This window comes from Lonchura striata, chromosome 7 (assembly GCF_046129695.1).
Source record: "Lonchura striata isolate bLonStr1 chromosome 7, bLonStr1.mat, whole genome shotgun sequence".
In the NCBI taxonomy this organism is placed as follows: Eukaryota; Metazoa; Chordata; class Aves; order Passeriformes; family Estrildidae; genus Lonchura; species Lonchura striata.
In genome coordinates this window covers 7,911,830-7,930,337 of record NC_134609.1, presented here as the reverse complement: position 1 = coordinate 7,930,337, position 18,508 = coordinate 7,911,830, and the positions used below count along the sequence as shown (strand labels likewise).

General features: G+C 39.3%; 2 protein-coding genes across 2 annotated transcripts; one reads left to right on the top strand and one right to left on the bottom strand.

Annotated features, from left to right (window-relative positions):
* Positions 1–366: 366 nt before the first annotated feature.
* DYDC1 (DPY30 domain containing 1) lies at positions 367–8,496 on the bottom strand. Its single transcript, XM_021526655.3, has 6 exons — positions 8,422–8,496; positions 5,590–5,742; positions 5,347–5,457; positions 3,937–4,017; positions 2,984–3,070; positions 367–2,003 (listed from the first exon to the last, which is right to left on the bottom strand). Exons 2-6 carry the CDS (start codon positions 5,734–5,736, stop codon positions 1,932–1,934), a joined length of 498 nt encoding a protein of 165 aa, XP_021382330.1. The 5' UTR covers positions 5,737–5,742; positions 8,422–8,496; the 3' UTR covers positions 367–1,931.
* On the top strand, positions 7,949–10,873 carry EXOSC3 (exosome component 3). Its single transcript, XM_021526653.2, has 4 exons — positions 7,949–8,229; positions 8,317–8,466; positions 9,010–9,161; positions 10,576–10,873. Exons 1-4 carry the CDS (start codon positions 7,963–7,965, stop codon positions 10,775–10,777), a joined length of 771 nt encoding a protein of 256 aa, XP_021382328.1. The 5' UTR covers positions 7,949–7,962; the 3' UTR covers positions 10,778–10,873.
* The last annotated feature ends 7,635 nt before the right edge of the window (positions 10,874–18,508 follow it).

Genomic DNA, 18,508 nt, shown 5'->3' with positions numbered 1-18,508 from the left:
GACATTAAAGGTAAATGGACATGAGTTACCAATTTTTGAAAGTGTTAATTTAAGTATTAAGAATCAGTTATACATATTGATTTAAAAGACAAACTCCATCTGTTTATCCATTTACTCTATCCCTTTGAGATTAGCACAAGAGGTTGCTGTGCATGAAGTGTGAACAGGTGTAATTAGAACTGTGATATCACAGTGTGTCCTTAAATTACTCTACTGTAACTGTTACTAACAAATATAATTGTAAACTGTGTCAAAATCTGTTCACTGGAACATTAACCACAAGGGTGTATTCATACCACAGGAAAGGTTTTGACTATCACAGAAACTGCAAACCAATCAGAATTGTAGACAGCAAAGCCTGACCACTTAGACACAAAAAATAGTTCCACTTTTCATTACTCCAACAGTTACATAAACATTTCTAAGTATTTATATCTGGTAAATGACATTTTCCTCTGTTGACTTTAAGGATGCTCATGTAAGACATCGCTATTAACAGTATTCAAAAAGCAGTGTAGCAATAAGATGGGCACAAGATTTTTTAATAGAGATATTTTATCTTTAAGGGAAAAATAATACATTAATATATAAAAATCAATAGTGCTCATGTTTTTAAAATTTTCTAAGATTATTCTTAGTCTGATCTACGTGATCAAAACAAGTTATTCAGAGCAGGCAAACAGTTATTATGTGATTGACCTTTGTCTGTTATAGGTGTATAGTTATTTTTAATAGTTTGCCAATGATAGCAAAACCCTTAGACTCAGCAATACTATTAAAAAACGAAATGAAATTATCAGAAAAATCTTTCATACCAACACTGAAGAATGCAGTGAATGCATTAACTATGCACAGATTTTGTAATGAAAGATATTTTCATTGCACAGCATTGGCCACAATCAGCTAACCTGTAGTAGAAGACAGGGATGCAAAGGCACATTTTATTGAAGAACAGCAGGATTTCTTAATGCTGATGTTTTTTCCATTTATAATGAAGGGACAGAACATTCTGGACAACCTACACCAAGATACCAGTAAGTACAAAAATCTGTTCTTGTAAAAATGCTATCTTTAAGGATTAGAAAACTTATTTTTATAGATAACCATGGATCAAGCTAAATATTTTTCTGAATTTTTAGAAGGGAAGTTTTGGAAATAATAATGGTATTTAGTAGAGAACACATTTAATTTATTGATTTATAAATTCAAGAAAAATGCAGAAAAGTCTTAAGAACTTGACTAATCAAGTTCTTTTTCAGCTTACCTAGCACTATGCAACACCAAGAAAAGGTTCTAATAATAAATATATTTATCCAATAATAAAGCCTAGAGCAAACATATCATGTTACAAAGATCATCTAATGACTTCTATGAGACAAGATCTTCTAGTATATACTGAGTCAGAGTTAAATTTACCTCTTTCAAATATATTTCGGAAATCTGATTGGATTTTTGCATCAAGTTTGATGTCCAGAATACTCTCTCCATCTTTTAATCTGCAGAGCATTCCCTTTTTCTGTCAGAAACCATTCAAATTATTGGAAAATAATTTTCAGTAATATTTTATTATTTGAATACTGATTCAGATTATCATATTGCAGTATCTATCTTCAAATTATATTGACATTTTAGTTATATATTTATTTATTATAGTTACTTCAGTATGCAATAAGCAGAAAATATATTTACTGCTTTCACTTCAGCTGCAGTTTTCTTCCTGCAAGTCAGCCATGCTAGCTACTTTATGCTTTAAGAATAAAAATTAAGAAGCAGTGTCAGAAATAACAGACTTTATACAAACACCTCAAAAACATACACCAGAGAAACAGTTACATATATCAGTTATATTTATAAAATACATAAATCAAGATACTACACTTCAGGATACCAAGTAAGGAGTAGAAAATATATTTACTGCTCTCAGGTCAGTTCTAACTTTCTTCTTCTTCTTCTTCTTCTTCTTCTTCTTCTTCTTCTACTACTGTTGGAAGATCTGTTTGACTCTGGAAAACAACAACAAAAATATTCTACCACTTACCAGCATTCACTGAACTTTGTAAAAAGGAAAATAGAAAAAAAACTGCCCATGACAGACAAGTTGGTACTTTTTAGTATAATCATGTATTCTTCCATTCAATACAGTGAATACAATGAATGCCATCACCAGACTTCTACTATAAAATCCAGCAAATTTGGATGATGCATTGTGATTTTGAGGGCAGAATCAATAGCACATACCTATATGTCTTATTTTATCAATCTGTTCTTAATTTGTAGCAAACATGTCACTGTAAAACCTGAAATAACATCCCCAAAAGCCACTGTAATCTAACACATTCAGACATGAAGACTTGGCACATGTAGGAAGCAGCAGGTACTTAAGACTCATTTTCACTTCGAGTTTTGCACTTTTCTTATTAAAGAGCCCATAAAATAATGCCCAAAGCCTCAAGAATTTTTTAAAATATGTAATTATTGAAAATTATAAAAACTGGGGCTATATGAGATCTTGCATACACACCTGATTTACCTCAGTGGAAAAAACAACTGAGAAAAGTTGACCCCGAGAACAGCCGTAAGTATTTTCATAAATCTATTGAGAGAACACTTGTAAACAGGCTGCTATTAAAACAACTCTAAGTATGAAGCATATTAATATAACAAAATAAATTCTGAGCAAGAATTACACTACTGATACCAGAAATTAAGTGATTTCATACATAACTGTTCACACAGCAAAGAAAGGCTGCTTCCTCTAAGTATATTCATGCTTTAGTCAGTAACATATCTGAATACAAAATGTTGTTTTAAATCTTGAGGATTTAGTCAGCTAACACCACAGATTCTTCTAGAATGGCCTAACTCCTACCAGAAAGCAGCTATGGGCTGTTTAGCAGCTTTGGACAAAATACTACCCCTTAAACAGTTTTAACCTTTTGATCTGTGAGAATCAATCATTTATAATCTCTTTCTACACACTTACGGGTTCACTCTCATCTGGCTCCTCAGCTTTGGGTGAAGTAGGTGTTCCAGATCTATCTGTTCCTTCAGCTATTGTGTCTTCATTTTCCTGTGGTAATGAAAACCAGTTTTCAATTAAAATGTCCCATGTCATGAAATCACATTTCAGGTGTGTTAAAATGACATTATGTATTAATGTAAAGAGAACACTTTAGATAAGTTCTATACAAATTTAGTAGTACAGGAACATGGTCTTGGTATGCTTAACCCTGTTTTTTGGTTTTTTTTAATTAAAAGCAATTTAAGATTTTCACATATTCATCTTTTCTGTCACTTTCATATACTCATCTTCCTACAGTTGTGTTTTGCCAGTATTTTAACAGCTTTCTAAAAACTTAGGTTCCTAAAATACTCTGTGCTCTGCAGAGTTTTTAAAGCTTTATGGAGATAAGCATGCCAATTATCCATGTATGTTTTTACTGAAGCAGCATTAAAAGACCATAAACACGGATAAGTGTATACACACTCTTCTGTTGGTACAAATTCCCATACACCACTAAGAAATCAGAATCCAGATGCATTGCAATTTCAAACCACAGCTCTTTTTCCAGGTATAGTAAATGGATTTTGTGCTAACCCCCTGTAAAATATTACTGTGTTGGTACTTAAATTAGACATTCTTATTTTAAAAAACTTTCAATACCATCAAGAAATGTGGAAGCATCAGGTAAGCTGACCTTATACTGGATTTTTGCAGTAAATTTATGTTCTGTTGTGACCAAAATTCAAGTATAAAACTCAGACTGCTGAAGCCACGTTAAGACATTTCCCCCATCTACCTACACTCCTGTTTCTTTATTTATGTGTTAGTTCAACACCCATGGGTTCTGCTTTGTGTTTTGTATTTGATGTCTGCTTCTGGAAAAATGACTGATAAATGGTATTTTCAAACCACCAAGTAAGCATTGGTCAAACCTCTTGATCTTCCTGCTGCAACTGCATTTCAGCTTCTTTTTTCTGTGCTTCCAACTCTGCAAGTTCTTTCTCCAATTGAGCCTGCAATCAGTTTAAGAAAGGACAAATTATAAAGGAAACAAGCCCCACATTTATCTTTTTCACCTCATTGTTTACAAAGTATTTAATATTGAAATAAAAAAGTAAACATAAAACATAACTGCTATGTTATGCAAATAATAAAGTCCTTTCAGTATCATCTGGTTTGACATTTTCAAAGGTTTGAGACTCTTATGGATAAAGAGGCTTTACTACCAAGAGGAAGATAAAGCAGTTAAGTGAAGTTAGTGTACACACTTCAGATCCTGTCTCATTACACAAGCTCTTTATCAATCTGTATTAGTTATCTCCTATCCTTTGGATTAAGCTCTTTGATACTTTGTGTAGCACCTAGCACAGATGGATGAATCAATATAGAATCAAATCTATAGAAAAATTTGGCAAGCAATGTCATTAGCATTAATCATGTCCATCAGCAACCTTTAGTACTTACAACTGGAAATATCTAACGGGAAGTGTTTATTAATTGTGAACATAAGTCCTATCACATCCAAACTTCAGAAACTGCATAATCTAAGTATTTACATTCAACAACCTTAGCAAATACTATTTGCTCTTGCATTCTGTGAGTAGTTACAATTATGGTCATAATTTTCTATTCCTTTATGGTACATAAAAGCAAAATTTACCTCAATATTTGACTACAGCCAAAACTGAGTTAGGTTAAAAAAAAAATGTATCTAATGTGAGTATAATTCTCAGTGAATTATCTCTGGACACAATCTCTTTATTTTCATTTACTATTTTATATCACTCATGAAACCCTTAAGCACATTACTCTTAGTTTGTAAATTACTAAAGGCCAAATTTTAAAACTGCAAACGAAATAAAATGAATGCATCTTACACTAGAGCTGGGCATAATGTGATCAGCATAAATTTAAAATTAAGCTTTTGATTTTAACTTTATGAAAGTCATCCATACAAGAAAACCAGTCAGGTCACACCAACATCACTATGTCAACACTGAGTTCATATGATTCCTTTACAAAGAATGGCTAAAAACACAGATATTGTATTTACTTCTGATACTGTAAGCCCAAACAGTATTTTCAGTTACTTCTCACGTAACTCCTAAATTGGCTGCCTTTTAACTTAACAGCCATCATTTTTTAATAACATTTTACTCCATAGTATGTAACTTTTCCTACCCATGTGCTGACTAATAATTTTAGTTACTCAGAAAAGTGAGATTGAAATACTTGCTTTATGCCACCTTTATCAAAATCATTATATAGCTATTAGAAGTATACAAAGAGCTCCAAGATGCCACAGCACCATATGCTGCTTGGAGTTATCTATTATTAATAACCTGACGTTGTTCTTCAAGTTTCCGCTGCTCTTCTTCCTGGATTTTTAACCTTTCAAGTTCTGCTAGGGCTGCCTCCCGTTCTTGCTCTATCTCAGCTCTCTCCAGCATTCTCTATTTCAGATGTAACACAGAATCAATTAAACATAAAAATGAAAGATATATTAAATAGCATCAACTATATTGTAGCAATCTTTTTTTTTTTCTTTTTTTTTTTTTTTTTTTTTTTGCCTAAGTTAGATCTACCTTTTTTTCTTCATCTAAGTTTCTTCTGTAATTGTAAATCCAGTGTGCAAGATACTCTATTGGATCTGCTGGCCGATGCTCTACAACCTCTGCCAGTCCCTTCTTCAAACAATTTCCCAGGCATTGCTTCAGATACTGAGACTCCATCCAAATCTACTGACAATAAACAGACAGACATTAGACATCAATGTTAGAATTAAGTTAGGGGCTCTAAGAACTCTTGCTTCAGGTGCCAAACACTGATTATGACAATACTTTTTACTAAGCCTTCAATTTATACAAGAAAGTTATTTAGCAGTAATTTAGCTCTTAAAGGCGCCAGTGACAGCTCAGTTATAACAATCACTGCAGAAAAAAAAAATGCTTAAACCCCACCTTATTGTTTGGACATGTATAATTCATAAAGTACTTGGAAACACACTGCTAATTCTAGGGCTGCATGATAACAAAAAACAAAAAAAAACAAAACAAAACAAAAAAACCAAACCAAACCAAAACAAAACAAAAAAAACAACATTGAAAAGCACAACAGGACATTAAAAACTTCTATGCAGAGAACAGGCAACTAACTCTGAGGACAATTAAGGGTAATTTTAGTTTGAACTGTCAAAGCTATCTTTAAGAGATGTGTGCAAGGCGAGGGTCTGAACGCTCTACAGTTACGAAAGGCACAGATCTCTGCACACACTCCACCAGCCCAGTCTAAGTACACAGGAGCCGTCCTTTGCTGCCAAGGGGGCTGAAAACGTGCCAGGGCAGAGAGCCCAGGCAATGAATTGACACAGTGACTACAGCCCATCCTCCGCGTTCACGGGGGCTCCAGGTGGCCTTAGTGTGCCCACCCTCGTAACCCGGAGCCGCCGCCCACGCCCCCCTGCCCGGGCTCCTCAGCCCTGCCCCGGGGCGCGGAGCCCGTTACCCGCCTCCCTCACACTCCGCCAGTCCCCGGCAGCCGGTGCTGCCTGCTCCGCTCTGCTGTAGCCGCCCGCCTTCCCTCGGACAGCAGCTCCCGGAGCGCCGGGGCTGCAGCCCCCGGCCCGGCCCGGCCCCGCTCCGCTCCTACCAGCGCGCGGGGTTGCTCCGCAACAGCGGCGGCAGCGCAGCGGCCCCAGCGCCGCCCGCAGGAGCGGACGGAGGGGTGAAGGGCCTGGCCGGAAAGGTCCCCGAGGGCACAAAACCGGGAGGAGAGGCCGAGACCTCAGAGGGTTTTGTGGCCCTTGAGAGAGACTTGAAAAAAATGGAGTTGAATGAGCAGAGAAGAAACTGAAATTCAGCTATGGCAAATGCAGGGTATTGCACGTGGGGAGGAATAATCCCAAGTGCTGGGGGTAATCTGCTGGGGAGCAGCTCTGTGGAGGAGGATCTGATGGACAACAAGGTCTTGCAGCAGTGCCCTTGTTGCCAAGAAGGCCAATGGTACCCCCGGGTGCATTAGGAAAAGCACTGCTAGCATGTCAAGGGAAGTGAATCTGCCCGTCTGCTGAGGTTCTGCCTGGAGTGCTGTGTCCAGTTCTGGGCTCCGCAGGGACAGAGAGACATGAAGATCTGGAGTGGGTCCAGCAGAGAGCTATGAAGATCATTAAGAGACTTGGGCATCTCTTATAAGGAAAGAGAGAGCTGAGCCTGCTCAGCCTTGAGAAGAGATGCTTGATAGAGGACCTTATTAATATGTATAAATATCTAAAGGGGAGGTGCCAAGCTCTGCTTCGTGGTGCCAACCACTAGGACACCAAGGAATGGGCAGAAACTGATGCATAGGAAGCTCCATTTAAACAGGAGGCAGAACTTTACTTTGTGCAGGTGACCACACACTGGAACGGATTGCCCAGAGAGGTTGTGGACTCTATCTAGAGATACTGAAAACTGTCTAGATGCAGTTCTGTGCAACGTGCTCTAGGATGACCCTGCTTAAAGCAGGGAGGATGGGCCAGATGACCCATTGTGATCCTTTCCAACTGTTTTAATACCATCTGTCTGTGAGCAGTTTCCCTTCACAACTGATGTGATCTTTTTTGCTCCCTGCCAAACTCATCGGCTGACGGTCACCTCATATTTACCAGCTGTTTGTTTTGCTGTCAACTTCTAATCGGGTATTCAAAACCCTTGTAACTGCAGCTGGAAGAATTAGCTCCGTGTGTTTATTAATTCCGACGCGTAAGTGCGAAATGAACATCACCTTGGCCGCCCCCCGGCAGAACTGGAAGGCGGGCTGCTTCCCGCAGGAAAGGCAGGCGGCTGGCGGAGGCGCCGTGAGCGGCGCGGGGCCGGCTGCAGCTCGGGGACCGGCCGGGCGGTGTCGCTGGCGCGCCGCGGCCGCTCCGCGCAGGGCGCGGGGCGCAGGGCGCAGCCGCCGCCCCGGCCCGAGGCGCGGCCATGGCGGCGGAGCGCGGCGCGCCGGCCGAGGCGCTGGTGGGGCAGGTGGTGCTGCCCGGGGACCTGCTGCTGCTGCCCGCGCACTACGACGAGGACGCGGAGGGCGAGCGGCTGCGGCTGAGCGCGGGCACGGCGCCGCAGGGGCGGCTGCTGTGCGGGCCGGGGCTGCGGCGCAGCGGGGCCGGGCTGCTGGTGACCAAGTGCGGGCTGCTGCGGCACCGGCCCGCGGGCGGCGGCGCCTTCTGGGTGGACTCGCAGCAGAAGCGGGTAGGGTCCGTGTGTCTGTGTGTGTGTCTGTGTGTCTGTGTGTTAGCCCGCGCTCCCCTGACCCTCTGTCCCCCTCGCCCGCTGCAGTACGTGCCGGTGAAGGGCGACCACGTCATCGGGATCGTGACGGCCAAAGCGGGGGACGTGTTCCGGCTGGACGTGGGCGGCAGCGAGCCCGCGTCCCTGTCCTACCTGGCCTTCGAAGGTGCCACGAAGAGGAACAGGCCGAACGTGCAGGTGGGTGCCCTGCTTCGCTGCCGGTGACGCTTCAGCTGCGTCCTTTGGTGGCGCCCGTGTCGCGTTCCAGTGGCTTTTCTTAGGGGAAGTTAGGGGAGGTCTGGTTCTAATGGTTTCGCCTTGGTCCTCCTCAGAGCGTTTTGCACCACTGGCCGCGGCCTCTCTGGGGTTTTTTAGGACCGTAACTAGCGTGGTTTGTTCTCTCTCAGCTGGCTGGGTGCTTCACTCTCATGTGTTGGTTTGCCAGGAGCAGATGCAGTTCATAAGGTGCCTCCGAAAGGGCGCTCCGATGTTAGGGTTTTAAAACGTGATGCTGGTAGAAAATATTAGTTGTGTGGGTTCTTTTAACAGCGCTGTTATGAATGGTTGTGTTGCACATGCATGCCATAGTTTCTGCACTCCCATGAAATGCCATTACCAGAATGTAAAAGGTAAAACTGTAAAGAAAAACAAAATCGGTGTGATATTTTTTATTGTTGTCCTGCTAAATGATTATAAGAGATAAAATCCTGTACTTTTGTTCTTTGACACTGTTTTGTTTAGGTGGGAGATCTTATTTATGGTCAGTTTGTTGTAGCAAATAAAGACATGGAACCAGAGATGGTGTGTATAGACAGCAGTGGAAAATCAAGTGGCATGGGAATAATTGGACAAGACGGCTTCCTCTTTAAAGTTTCCTTAGGTCTAATAAGAAAGTAAGTACTAAAAATGTAATTAGTCACTCTCACGTATAAATTACCACAGCTGTTTCTTCTGAGTAGTGTGGGCAGTTTGGTAAATCAGACTGTGTGATTCTTGTAGTGCGTTGAAACCAGATTTACTGAATAGAGTATGGATTGATCTAGAAGAAAAGTTTATTTTTTCTTTTAAGAGACTTAGAAGCTCTTTTGTATGGTGTTACATCACCTGTTTAAAAATAGTGATGTGGATGCCAAGGCAGTATGGAAAATAAAAGTAGTGTCTTGGGGTAGTCAAACATTCAGGATAGTGTTTCAGCTATGTACATATTACCTTGGAGTTTAAAACTTGGCAATGCTTATTGTCCTTGTTCTGTTTCGTGGGGGTAATAGAGGGTGTATGTTTGGCTGACAGCTGATTAAAGGGATCTTTGCACATCAGTACACATTATTTTCTGACTTCCAAATAAAAATAAATAACATTGAAATACAGATTTTAAAAATGTTGGATTTTAGTTTAAGGCTGACACATAAATCCAGGAACTGTTTCATAAGCTTTTAAATGTATTGTGAACTTTGGAGTTGCTTATGCTGATGTAAATACATGACTTTTTTTTTTGTGACTGTTAAAGTATACCAGATTACATGGATAAACAATAGTCAAAATTTGTTTTTGCTTTTTGGGTGGAGTTTTTTGTTTGTTTTGTCATTCTTTGGATAAGCAATCTGGCACTGCAGAGCAGCTTTTTCATACCTGGCATTGTCTGATTTATATGTCCTATTAGAAGTCAGCATGAACTGATACAAAAGCTTCTTGCAGCCATTCTGTTTTCCAAGTTTTGTCTGTATACAAGTAAAAAAAATAACAGCATATTACAAGTAAACTGCTAAATACTGGTATGCTTTTATTTTTTGTGAATACTTGTCTAATCTTGATTTAATTCTAGACGCATTACAGGATTTAGTATGTTGTCATCTAATAAAAATGAAGTAGGCTATTTATTGCTGTTAATACTGTTTCCTGAAATAGAAGGGAAGTCCTGTTTTGAAAGACACCTCTGGGGTGTCAAATAAATAGCACATCAAAAATGTCATTTGGTCAAATTGTGTACTTTTAGATTTATTTGCTCATAGAATTGTGTGTAAAAGTATCAATTAACTTTAAACTTATCAGGGATTGCTTCTGAATCTAATGACAAAAGTAAATTTATAATGGCTTTATTTTTTTAGGTGCATGCATTTTATATGCCAGGAGCCTTGAAAATCTGATACTGTATTGCTATGTTGGATGTATATAGAACTTTATAATCTTTCAGTGTTTCTTAAATGGCTCCCATAATAGCAGTACTGCTGGAGCTACTGGTCAATAATAATGTGGTCTCTGTAAGCATGATCACTCCTTCCTCTGACTTTTTTTTTGTCTTGTTCACAGGCTCTTGGCTCCCAAATGTGAAATAATTCAAGAGTTGTCACAATTGTACCCATTTGAGCTGGTGCTGGGAATGAATGGAAGAATATGGGTAAAAGCTAAAACAGTGCAACAGACTTTAATTATAGTAAATATTTTGGAAGCCTGTGAGTATATGACTGCACAACAGAGAAAACAAGCGCTTGCCAAACTGTCAGGGAACTGATAAGAGAAAACCTTGAGGATTGTTTGTGATGACTGTAGGGTGTTTTGGTTATTTTTGTATTCAGATTTATATATTAAAAGCCTTTTTTTAAATGAAGTACTCGATTTTGGTTGGTCTTCATTTCCCTTCTTTATCCACTCAGCTTGATTCTGTGTTGTTTAAGGAGTTTGTTTTGACTCGCTTTTGTGGTTATCAAGCCCTGTTTATGTTCATGAATTTTCTGACTAATGGGTCTTTGGAAGCTTTCATTAGCTTTCATTAGCTCTGAATTTTGAAGCTTAACTACCTAGATCTTCTGGTCATTTTGTGAGCAGCATGTAATTGTTTTTATGGTTATTAAAATTTCAAACCATCCATGTTTACTTTGGATAGCAAAAAGTATCCCATGGGTCATTAATTTTGGTTGGGTGCTATATTTATACAGTGACATTTAGTAATTATTTAATATATTATTACGTTTGGGATTAGAAATGCAGGTAGAGAATACTAGAAAATAATTGCAGGGTGTAGCATAAAGCAGTCACAGGGTGGTTAAGGCAAATGATCAGATAAGACCAAAAATATGTTCACAGGGACACTGTCACTTTCCCTAAGTGATGACCTGCCTGTTATTATTAAAGACATAGTGATAAGGATGTCACAATAGTAATCATGTGTTTTTTGATTTAAGACATTGTTTTCTTATACCATAAAGATGCCTTAGAGCTTTGGTAATATTTAACAAAACCAGCATTTCTGAAAAAAAACTATGTTTGGCTTCTTTGTGTAACAATCCCTTGATGCATATAGAGGAGATGCTGTCTTGGAAGGGTAAGCTCTCAGAATTTTAGTGTATGAGTAATTTGCTACTGTTTCGAGAGAGGAAGAGAACCCTGGATTAATGGAAGGGGGTGGAGTTGTGTTATTGCGTGTTTTATTATCATTTCACAATGTAATGGTTCGTTCCCGTGTACCCCCACATTCAGCTTGGTTTGTCCCTGTTTTCCTGCCTTGCCCTGGGTGTCAATCCTCCCCCGAGTGTCAGTCATTCCCTTGGCCCCTCCCAGGCTCCCTGTCTGTCACTCGGTGTCCCCGCCCATACATCCAGAACCTTCCATCCTGGCTGCCTGGTGATTGGACAGGGGCCTGGGGCCCCGCCCATATCCATCCCTCATTGGTTCCCATATGTGTCTGTCTATACAAGAGCCACTCCCCTTGTGCTCCCATTGGCTGAACAATTCCCTCCTCTCAGTATATAAGGTGTTGCAAGCGCCCTGCTGGGGCTCTTGTTAGCTGGCGTTGTTCAGGTGTTGTTGGGCCCTGCTGGGCTACAATAACCTTTGGATTCAGCCCCTAACAAGAGACTCTCTTCTTTGCCACGCCGTGGGATTCAGCTGCGCCTGTCAGACCCACAGAGCACTCTCCAAAGCCCTGCTGGGCTCAGCGGAGGGTGCTTCCATTTGCCCTTCTCGCCCCATCGGGAGCTAGCCGGGGCAGAAAGGGACTGAGAACTGAGACTGGGGTGAGAGCGCAGCAGAAGGGTGGTTACTGATGCCTTCTTCCTGTGGGAGAAAAGTTTGATTGTAGGTCCCGAATGAACTTCTTGCAGCTGTTAGGCAGTCATTTAGATCTGTGATATTCTGTGGTTCTTAATAAGCTGGATGGTTAATAGCAATAGTTAAAGGAAATTACTAAAAATGAATTAATTAGGGTGAGCCTAAATACCATCTTAATCAAAGTGGAAACATAATTTTTCCTGTTTATTCTGCATTTCATTAATCCAAAGCTCAACCTGGTTGATGATAGGGTTGTCTTTGGCATCTCTGTCATTTAGAAATTGCTTCAGTTCAGAGCCAGCTCCTCTGAGTCATCTGTAACGTGCTTACCTAGGGCTTCCCCTGGTTCAACAAGAGCACAACTCTAATGGTTTCCATGTGAGTCAAATGGCTACAATTCAGAATTCTTAGTGAATTTCACTGATCTCCTTATTTAGCATCTAGGGCATTGCTCATCTGGCTTGGTAGGTCTTTAGTCATCTTTTTTCACCTGTCATCTCCCAGGTGAAGTGGCTTTCATTCATATCCCATAAACTTTTTGGGTCTGTAGTCTTATCTCTTACTTCTCTTACACATGAGAAGCTGTAAATTAATCAGGTTTTCAATAACTGTTCTTCTCTAGAGCTTTTTTAATTTCAGCTAACCAGAGCCTCTGCAGGTTGTCTGTTGTTAGAACAATAGCTGGCATAGGCAGAAAAGCATTTGCCAAATTATCTCAGGGTGCTGACTTTTTTTTGTGATTTGTTCTTGGATCGTAATAGTAAAACCAAAGGAATAGGCAATGACAGGTAATTTCCTGAATAATTGTGGCTTGAAATGGAATTAGCTGCACCACTACACTTTACCTAAGCAAACTTCTTTCCCTTCCAAAAGCCTGTGCTCCAAGTTTAACCTGCAAGATGCAAATGAGCAATCCCAGTAAAAATGCTGGCTTGGTAGTGTAGCACAGCAAATGGCAACCTTGAAAGGTCTCAACACAACCAGCACACTATTTCATACCACACATCATGCTGTCCCATTGTCACTCACTTATCACCCAAATACAAATTTAGTTAAATCAAGAACTGAAAGCAAAATGCATTAAAATTTTGCAGATAAGTAATTTAGCAAAATTAACCAAAAAGTTCTTGGGTTTTACCCCCTACATAATCATTTTAAGTATATGCTACACTTAAGTTTGTTTGAAAGTTCATACAGTAGAAAAAATTTATAGTGGATGTGAACAAAATGGGTGTGGGAAAAAATGCTTGAAAGAAAGTACGCTTAAACACATTACTAACAGAAGCCTATATTCATGTTTTTGTTTTTTTTTAACTTGGGCAGAAAAACCTTATCAACATTCCTCAAACCAATTACAATTTGACAGGCTTTATCTAACAAAGCAACCATTCAGGCAAAATCTAAACAATAGCTTTGCAAACTTCTATGTTGGTGACTAAATCAGTCACGAGGAAGGGTTATGGAGTGTAATTTTGTTCTAGGATGAAAGGCTGATCATGATTTAGTTATGTATTCTGCTGGAAGTCTTCCACAGTCCCACTAAAGTCACATAAAACAAAATGTTTTCAGAAATAGGACTTGCAGAAGGGATGCTGTGGACTTGAAATGTACCTTGCTAAGTAAGTAAAACATCTTTTCTGTTGCATTTCTCCATAATGTTCACCCTTTAAGTCATTATTTAGAGTTGTTCATTTCAGATACCCTATGATTGTGCATTGGATACTTTATATTGCTTTTCTTGCAAGTTGTGATCAAGTTATGTAAAAGTGATAGATGTCAATGTGAGTTGTTCATATGCCCATGAGAGATGAGTATAATCTCTCAAAAAGAAAGTTCATCAAGAATTAAACAGAAACCATGCACTGAAAATATGAAATACATAGTCTGTGGCCCTTCCTAGCTAGATGTGTAAAGAACAAATACTATCACAAAATACAGAAATGCAGTGTTGAAATTCAGTTTGATAGTAACACGTTTGTGTTTTGCTCTAGCAGAAGAAAGTTACACAAATAGCTCAGTGTAGTACGAGGATTAAGAGCTCAGCTCTTAAGGCTGTGGTTAGAGTGTGGCTGTAGCTCTGCTAGATTAGAAGTTTACTGTGCCTAACTACTCATAACAACCTTGCCACCAGGAGTTGGAACTGAGACTTGCTGGCATATGTATTTGATTCCTAGCCAAGTTCTATTAAAATGACCCACATTGACATCAACACTTCTAATACCAGGGTTATTTTGATTTTATCACATGGATGTTCTTTAGCAAAAAAAAGTAATTAAATTTTTCTCCCAGATTTTAAATATTAAGAGCATCTCGTCATCTACTGTAGAAGGTCAAATTTGTTAGAGAGAGGCCAGTTTTCTGCCTTAGATCTTGGACTTTTGAGTAGCAGCTAAATCAGTCTGGTTGTTTTAAACCTTAAAAATTGATCACCTCCAATGCTTACATGAAAAGTATTTACATCAGATTTTCTAGCTACATACAACCACCTCGGTGATTCACGGTATTTATTACTTTAGTCACATTATTTGACTGAAAGCTGTCTTAAAGACAATGTAGGGCACTTCAGCTGTATTAATAACAGAAGCAATCTTGTCCTTACTCATTACTTCTATAGATTGTAAGATGCTTAGATACTCTTGAAGTCCATAGTAAGAAATATTTTCATCACAATAACTTGAAAGAGAAATAGCCTAGAAACATGTTGAGTGCCTGGATTTTAATAGAAACTACACAGTAGTTGCAGGTGATTAACCAGGGTCACTGCAAAATGACTGTTTTCCTCTGATGTCCTGATTTTGCAGAAGTGCAGTTTTTACTGCCTTTTCAGTGATATTTTTGTGGCTAATTTGAGATGTTCCAGAGCCTGGTTTTGCTTGTAGAGCCTGAGGCTTGATGACTATACTAGTGATCTATCTGGCTTGCATAGTCATTAAAAATTACTTCTTTTTACTGGTCTTTAGTGTCCTACCTAATATGAGTATACTAAAAAATCAGAGTAACTTTATTTGTAACATTGCAGTAAACAGGAGACAAACTATAGACCACAGATTCTATTTTGCTTACACTTAGTAATTACACTTACCTGACACAAGGATATTTAAAGACTAAAGGACAGTGGGAGGACTAATGACCTCATCTGCACTTTCCAAATGCCTTGGTTATCTTTTGTCTTGTAAATGGTAGGCTTTTCCATGATTCAGTGTTTATTAGGCTATTGCAAAAGAGATTTCTTGTGAGAATCTGTGTACCCACTGAAAAGACTTACTAATTCTCTCTTCCTGTTCTTGTCCAGATGGAGGATATTGCACCAATCACTTCTTCGTGTCCCACTGTGAACTGCTTATGTGAATGAACTAATTTCAAAAGACCTGTATTTCCTTTGATTTCTTCTGTGACTACTGCCCCCTGATCTTAGCTAAGAGAAATCGGAGATTCTGTGTCTAGGCTGACTGGTGTTTTTATTTCTTGAGAATCAGGATGTGGTTGAGAGCACCCCTACACAGGTACATGTCACTGGACAGCCTCCAAACAAGAGACAGCTTCTGCCTGGCCATGTGGACAGCATCAATCTGAATCTGTGTGGCTTTGCCTTTAGTAGCACATAGGTGAAAAGTTCACACTGTTTTTTTTTTTTGTGGTTTTTTTTTTTTTTTTTTTTTTTTTTTTTTTAATATCTACATCTAATTTTACTGGCTTGGTATTGAAAGTCTGGAAGTCCTTTTACAGACCTAGGGCCTAGATCCCACCACTGTCTTTTCCTTGTTGCTTCAGGGAGCTCCTGTTTCCTCATAGAAAAGACAGTTTCTCTAATATAAGCTATTTGTCTAACAATGCCCTTGGTCTAAGGCTGATCTATAGAAGCATGATCCAACAAGAAAAAGAAAAAACTTGTGAAATAACACACAGCTTTGTCATTCTGTACATTAATTGAAAGTTTCGTAATACTAGATCATGTTTTAGCATAGCTAGTGATACACTGCATTCTGACTTACAGGCATGCCAGGGAAATTTAATTAACTGATGTACAAGCCGTTTACAGACTGCTTCTTCTCACTCACTGCTATAAAACTGAATTATGAATGCAGGAAGTGAAAGGCTGAAGGTGTCTTTTAAGAACACTATTCAAAACCTGGGAACTTGAAGATTAAGTATTGGTGTCTCTTGCTTTGTGAAGTGTGTATGTGTTAGAAAGTCTCTTTTTTTAAGAGTAAAAATATATGAATAACATGTGAATAGGTGCATGGAAAAACTTAACTAGAATAGATCAATCTTAATATGATTTTATCAAGAGCGAAAACCAGAAAACAAAAGAAAAATTTCCATTTTCCTGCCAAAATTTCACTACTTTTCTGAAGCAATGAAGGCAAAGATATTCTAATAAAGACAAAGTCATTTTTTGCTGCAACTCCACTTAATGCAATACAGTAGCTTTTCAATGAAAGCAAGGTTTTCTGGAGGTGTGGGTAGGCAAGGTTCAATTCTGGTAGATTTTCATGACACCATATTCTTTGGATTCTGTGTCTATTAGATGTATGCATGCATTCAAAGGATTTTGCTGCTTTGTAAAGTAGGAGGCTATTCCTGGATGGAATCCAGTTTTGTGGGCTCAGATTTTGCTGCATTTTTTTGCAACATTTTTATAATAGGGACAAATGAAATCAGAGTGACTTCTGAGATTAACTGCTTGATACTCTCGCCTGGTGCTTTGTCACAAACTCCTGCCCAGAGCAAAGAATAGATAGATATTTTCATTTTCTGATAATTGGCTACTTTAGAATTGTGATAGACCAGCTGCCAGGCTGTTAAGAGGTGTAATGTGCAGAAATAGCATTAAGAAAAAACTTCATTTTGTGTACTTAGCATGGAAACAAAAATAATGGAGCTGCCATTCTGCCATTGCCAAATGTTGTCAGCTCGGTCCACAACCATAGTAAAATTCAGAAGAAAGGAATCTTGACAGCTTGCAGAAATGAGGGTTTTAATTATACAATGATGGCTGACAAAATTTGCCAATAATTTTTTTTTCTCACAGTGTTTTTCTAAAGATTGCTGTGTCAGCATGGCAGATACATATATTCTCAAGCTGATTTAATTAAAAAAAAAAACAAAAACAGTCACTTCAGCATATTATGTTTGGTGTTGACAGCGAACCAACCCACACTGATTAAGGAGAAAAAGAGATATTATTTCATGTATTCCCCAAGAAAAAAGCAGCCACAAATTCTTAATCCTTCCAAATTCCCCATCTCTCTCAGGCAGTCTGGTAATGCTGTTTCTGCCATGAGGTCTGCTTAGGTTATTTTTTTAATTGCTGTTAAGACTTTAGTGCTTTTTATAATCCATTTGATTTCTAAAGTAACGTGTGCAGATAAAACCATAACTACCACAATTTTGGGCAAAAGGACTCAATCTTTTCCTTGCAATTGCCTGAGCCCATGCCATTCTGCCACGTGCAGTGCAACATGGTGCAATAGGCTCTGTCTTGCAGAACTTGCTGTTCCATGTGGCTTTCTGGCAGCACATGGCTGCTGCTGTGCTCTGCTGGAGGAGCAGAGTGATAAGAAAAGGCCATTTTGTCTAGTTAAGTTTGGAACCGTGGTGAAAAACAGTGAAAGAGTGTTTGGTGGAATGTAGACATGCCAGTACCATCAAAAGGGTTATGTTCATTCTCCTGAGCCACTGTTGTGTTACAGACCAGACTGTTCTGTCATTGCTACTACCTTCTTTGTTATTTTTTTTTTAAACCGTTTTTTGGGATTTTAGCTGCGAAGCCAAGTCCTCTGAGTTTGTGGTTGGAGTGCTGCCCAATGACCACAAGCGTCTGAAGAGTGTGTTTGTTAAACGATGTTGTGACATGTTATTGGCTGGCTTATCTGAGCAAGTATATTCTTGAATGCAATATATATGCAAACATTTTAAGTGCCCCATTAATCAGATTAGTTGAATGATAAGCTCACTACATTCTTGGACTCGGGTCGTTATGGGTTGGGTACTTTTTTTGCCTTGCATATTTAAGCACTGTATCGCATAATGTATTTCGTTTCTTTCTTTGCTTAGCCAGAAGCTACAGTAGCCCCGAGAGGGGACAATGGGTTCCGAGAGGGAACAGAAGGCTTTCATCTGTTCCAGCCGCTAACGGCGGGGCTGATCCCGCTGGCGTAGAGCCGCCGGGCCGAAGGGCACCGAGCGCGGCTGG